Source organism: Coregonus lavaretus, assembly GCF_964263955.1.
Source record: "Coregonus lavaretus genome assembly, chromosome: 2".
Taxonomy (NCBI): Eukaryota; Metazoa; Chordata; class Actinopteri; order Salmoniformes; family Salmonidae; genus Coregonus; species Coregonus lavaretus.
In genome coordinates, this window is record NC_139989.1 from 46,720,991 (window position 1) to 46,725,245 (window position 4,255).

General features: G+C 44.6%; 1 protein-coding gene across 1 annotated transcript; it reads left to right on the plus strand.

Annotated features, from left to right (window-relative positions):
- Positions 1-573: 573 nt before the first annotated feature.
- Positions 574-2,427, plus strand: LOC311146995 (transcription factor JunB-like). Its single transcript, XM_084183593.1, has one exon. The coding sequence runs from the start codon at positions 929-931 to the stop codon at positions 1,907-1,909; it is 981 nt and encodes a 326-aa protein (XP_084039719.1). The 5' UTR covers positions 574-928; the 3' UTR covers positions 1,910-2,427.
- Positions 2,428-4,255: the final 1,828 nt, after the last annotated feature.

The following is a 4,255-nucleotide window of genomic DNA, read 5'->3' on the forward strand; positions in this document are numbered from 1 at the left end:
AGCTCAGCGTCGAATGGACAATGCCTTTCAATTTGTAAGAATGTAAAAACTTCGACCGTGCAACATCACAGTAACTTAGTTGCAATGTAACAGCCAGATCACAAAACAACGTATATCAACAGCCTACGAACATGTTCACAAATTAGTCTAAACCTCGTTGTGCATTAGCCTGCACAGCGATTTCAATAAATTAGGTGAAGAATGTATCGAAGTATTTTCTTAATCCAGCCCTGCTTCACTGTTCACTTTTCTTGTCTACATGCGCGTGTTAACAATCGGTTTACAATCAAAGTAGTTCCTGGCAATCGCGCCATAACCCTGACGCTTTGTTGTTGGGGCGTGCACAAAGAGTTTCTATCCAATCAATTCCCTTTCCCAATCTTGACAGCGTGTGTGTGGGCCAATTCGTTTTGCATGGCCAGTGCACCGGGTGGGTGGAGATTTGTCTTATGGACCAATGGAACGGTCTAAAATATATAGACTCCGCACACCCGGGGCACCGTGCCATGCAACACGAACTCGCCCAATGTTTGGTGTGTATATAAAACGGCATGTTACTAGCTGCTCACTCAGAGTGATTTTATCACGTAGAATAACATACCGGGAACGCAACCGTATGTGTGGGTATAAAGTTGAGTTTTTTCTTATACAAGGTTGAGAAAGACAGTTCAAGACATTGGATCACGTCAATACTGCGGTCATTCATCCGTTGACAGCCTTCGTGGACCACTGCTCTGTTCTACATCTTGGATTTTCCCTCACACTTTTAGAAGTGAAATTCTTTTTAGTTTTGAACTTGGGTCATTGCTGAAAAAGAACAGGTACTTGCGTTGATGCGTAGGCCTACTTTTTGCTGACACCGTCATTTGTTGACCAATATCCTGAGACTGTTTTTAAACAATTGGTAAGCTCACTTTCCTACGACTTTATGTCTACAAAAATGGAGCAGCCTTTTTATCATGACGACTCTTTTCTCTCGGCTTACGGCCACTCTGATGTTGCATTTCACGACTACAAACTCCTAAAGCAGAATATGAATATGAATTTGACAGAGCCATATCGCAACCTCAAGTCTGACTTGTACCAAGCAGCGCACCAGGACGTCGGGTCACTGAAGCTTGCTTCCCCCGAGCTCGAAAGGCTTATCATCCAAAACAGTAACGGTATAATTACTACTCCAACCCCAGGCCAGTACTTCTACAACCGGAGCATCACCGATGAGCAGGAGGGCTTTGCGGAGGGCTTCGTGAAAGCCCTGGACCAGCTCCACAAGATAAACCATATGCCCATGGCCCCGCCCAACGTCTCTATTGGAGCCAGTGGTGTGACGACCTGTTCGGCGGCGGCCTCTAGTGTCTTCGGCTCCTCCCTGCAGCCGGAGCCTCCAATCTACACAACACTGAACGCTTATAGCCCAAACACTAACCTCTCTTCTGCTTCCAGTTACCCCAGTACCACCATAAACTACCTACCGCCGCAACACCAGCAGAGCCATCACCAACAGACCTCGACGCACGCGTCACACCACTTTCAGTACTCTCTACCTGGAGCTGGGGTCCATCCACAGCGCCTTGTGGCTTTCAAAGAAGAACCACAAACCGTCCCTGATCTACACAGCAGCGACGGTTCCCCGCCAATGTCCCCAATCGACATGGAAAACCAAGAGATAATCAAGGCCGAGCGGAAGAGGCTTAGAAACCGACTAGCAGCAACCAAATGCCGGCGCCGTAAACTGGAGCGCATCTCCCGACTGGAGGACAAGGTGAAAGTTCTGAAGTCGGATAACGCTGGGCTCTCCAACACCGCGACTGTGCTTCGTGAACAAGTCGCCCAGCTCAAACAGAAAGTCCGGACACATGTAAGCAGCGGCTGTCAGCTGATGTTGACGAGCAAAATGGAGGCATTTTAAATGGAGAGGCGAGGGCATTACGCAGAGAAATTCATGATTTAGAAGTGACAACACTGGCGGAATGTTCTACATGAACAGCACTGGAATATGCCCTATACCGGCAGGCTATTGTTGGTAATGACAATAGGGCTGCAGGCTGTGTAGGCTACACTCATTTCTGGTAAAAGACTGACAGAAATGGTACTTCCGGATGCTGGACACCGCGCAAGGGACCATATAACCCAAATACATGACAACAGGAACATCATCCAGACTGAACAGAGACACTGACACTCAGAGTGACTAGAAAAACAAACCCAGAGACCACTTGATAGGCTTGTTTGATTAGGTATCAAATGGAAATATGTTATTGTATTGTTTGTAATTTTGCATATCGTCATGCAATGTTGCATTCATCAAATGTGTAAGTTATTTTGTTTGACAGGTTGATCCTGACAAATTAATATGATGTCATATGTTTACAATGTATTTTTTATTTGTGCGATGTATATTTAAGTAAAGTCTCTCTTTCAAAACGATTTTGGCTTCATGTTTGTCTATTGGTGTCATTATGCCATCCATTCATGGTGTTTGATCAACATGAGTATGATTGCTATATGCACAGAGGATTTTACACATTTACTGAAGTCTAGTGTTATCCCTATGTAGGCCTAAACGACAACTTCAAAAGCGTGTGAAATAAATAGCTAGTTTTCATTGAAGACAGGTTTATAATTTCTGGCTACTTTACAGTGATAGATCCTATGCAATCGATGCCACTAGACTACATTCAGCGCCTTCACGTCCAGAACGTCAGCGCGTTACCTTTCCTTTACGCACAGCGTGTCCATATAGGGACATTTCTGGTAGAGATTACGTCACTGAGAGCGAAGCTTTCTGGGAACCCCCGCCTACCTTACAAATTGGTTTCATTCCACTTCATCTAACACTTCGTATCAATAAGATGAAGGTTTGGCTCACAACGGAATTTCCAATATTATTGAAACTAAGCTGGCGCATAGGGTAATAAATAATTAAACGTAGAACTGAGATAAGGAGCATGAAAAGGAAACAAACTTTGACCAGATATGGACTTGGCACAGTCATAATTTCACAAGGGTTATCAATAGACTACAGATAAAATTCAGTCAGAATACCAGACACTAACATTTCTTGACTATTTACAGTATATTAATTTTTCATATGGCATGAAGTGGCCTACCACTAGACAGAAATATTCAGTCATCCCATATTCAAGGTGTCTGTCCACAGTCCATAAATTCTCTGGTTGGATAATCTATTTGTATAAAGATTTATGCCCAATGGCCACCAGCTCATTCTGGGCACATTGTTTCCCATGATGCCCAGCCAGGGTAACTAAACATGGTGGTTGCATACACACCACAGTTAAGACCGATTTGGGTCTTATCATATTTGAATGAGTGCACATGGAAGGAAGTGACAGTGGCCTTTGGAATGCTGGGGGTGTTTAAAGATGCCACACCGCTTGGCAGAGCAGTAGGAGCGAGTGGGCATCTGGTGTGTGAGAGCATCTGTGTGTATGGATGGGTTGGGTTGGCATTGCCAAGGACAAGAACATTGTGGGGACATCAACAGAGAAATATGAGGCCCTGTTCTCTTCGAATTGAGGCAGGGATATGGGAAAAGTCCCAGTAAAGTCGAGTTAATTGAGGATTAGTCATCATACATTAACTTCTTATCCAAACAGTCTTTTAAATTCAAGCCCTTCAAAGTTGGCAACAGTCGCAACTCCTGTTGTGTTGCGGTCTTTGGCAGACAGAGGAGTTATTGAGTATGCACAAGCTGCTCTCAGGAAAACAGGAGGGGGAATTCTGTCCTGTTAAGCTGTTAATGATATAGGCTACAGCAGCCAGCTAGGCAAACAACCCAGCCAGCCAGCTCTCCACAACCTTCAGCACACTTGAGAAGAAAATTCAATAAAACCACTTCAAAAGAATCGCTGAACGCTGGGGTTTTGACACACTTTCTAACCTCAGCTGTTTTGGAGAGAGGTTAAAACTTCTTCATATCTGACATAAGTAAATGTTCCATTGCCAGATGGAAACAATGTTATTTGGATACTTGATTTCCCAGATCCCACCAAGGGGGAAATACATACAAACATGGTGTTAACATGGCCTACACAATATGAACATATGCACACGCACAACCTGCCCATTTCAGCCAAACCGCTTCTCGCTACCTCAGCCAACAACACACAGTGTCTGTGGGAACATCTGTGATGCAAGTGATGACGTATGAAGATCTGGGGTGGGTTTATTTTCCTCCCCCCTAGCCCCCTTCCACTCCTACAGGCCTCACTTTCTCGCTCCATCTCCCACACTT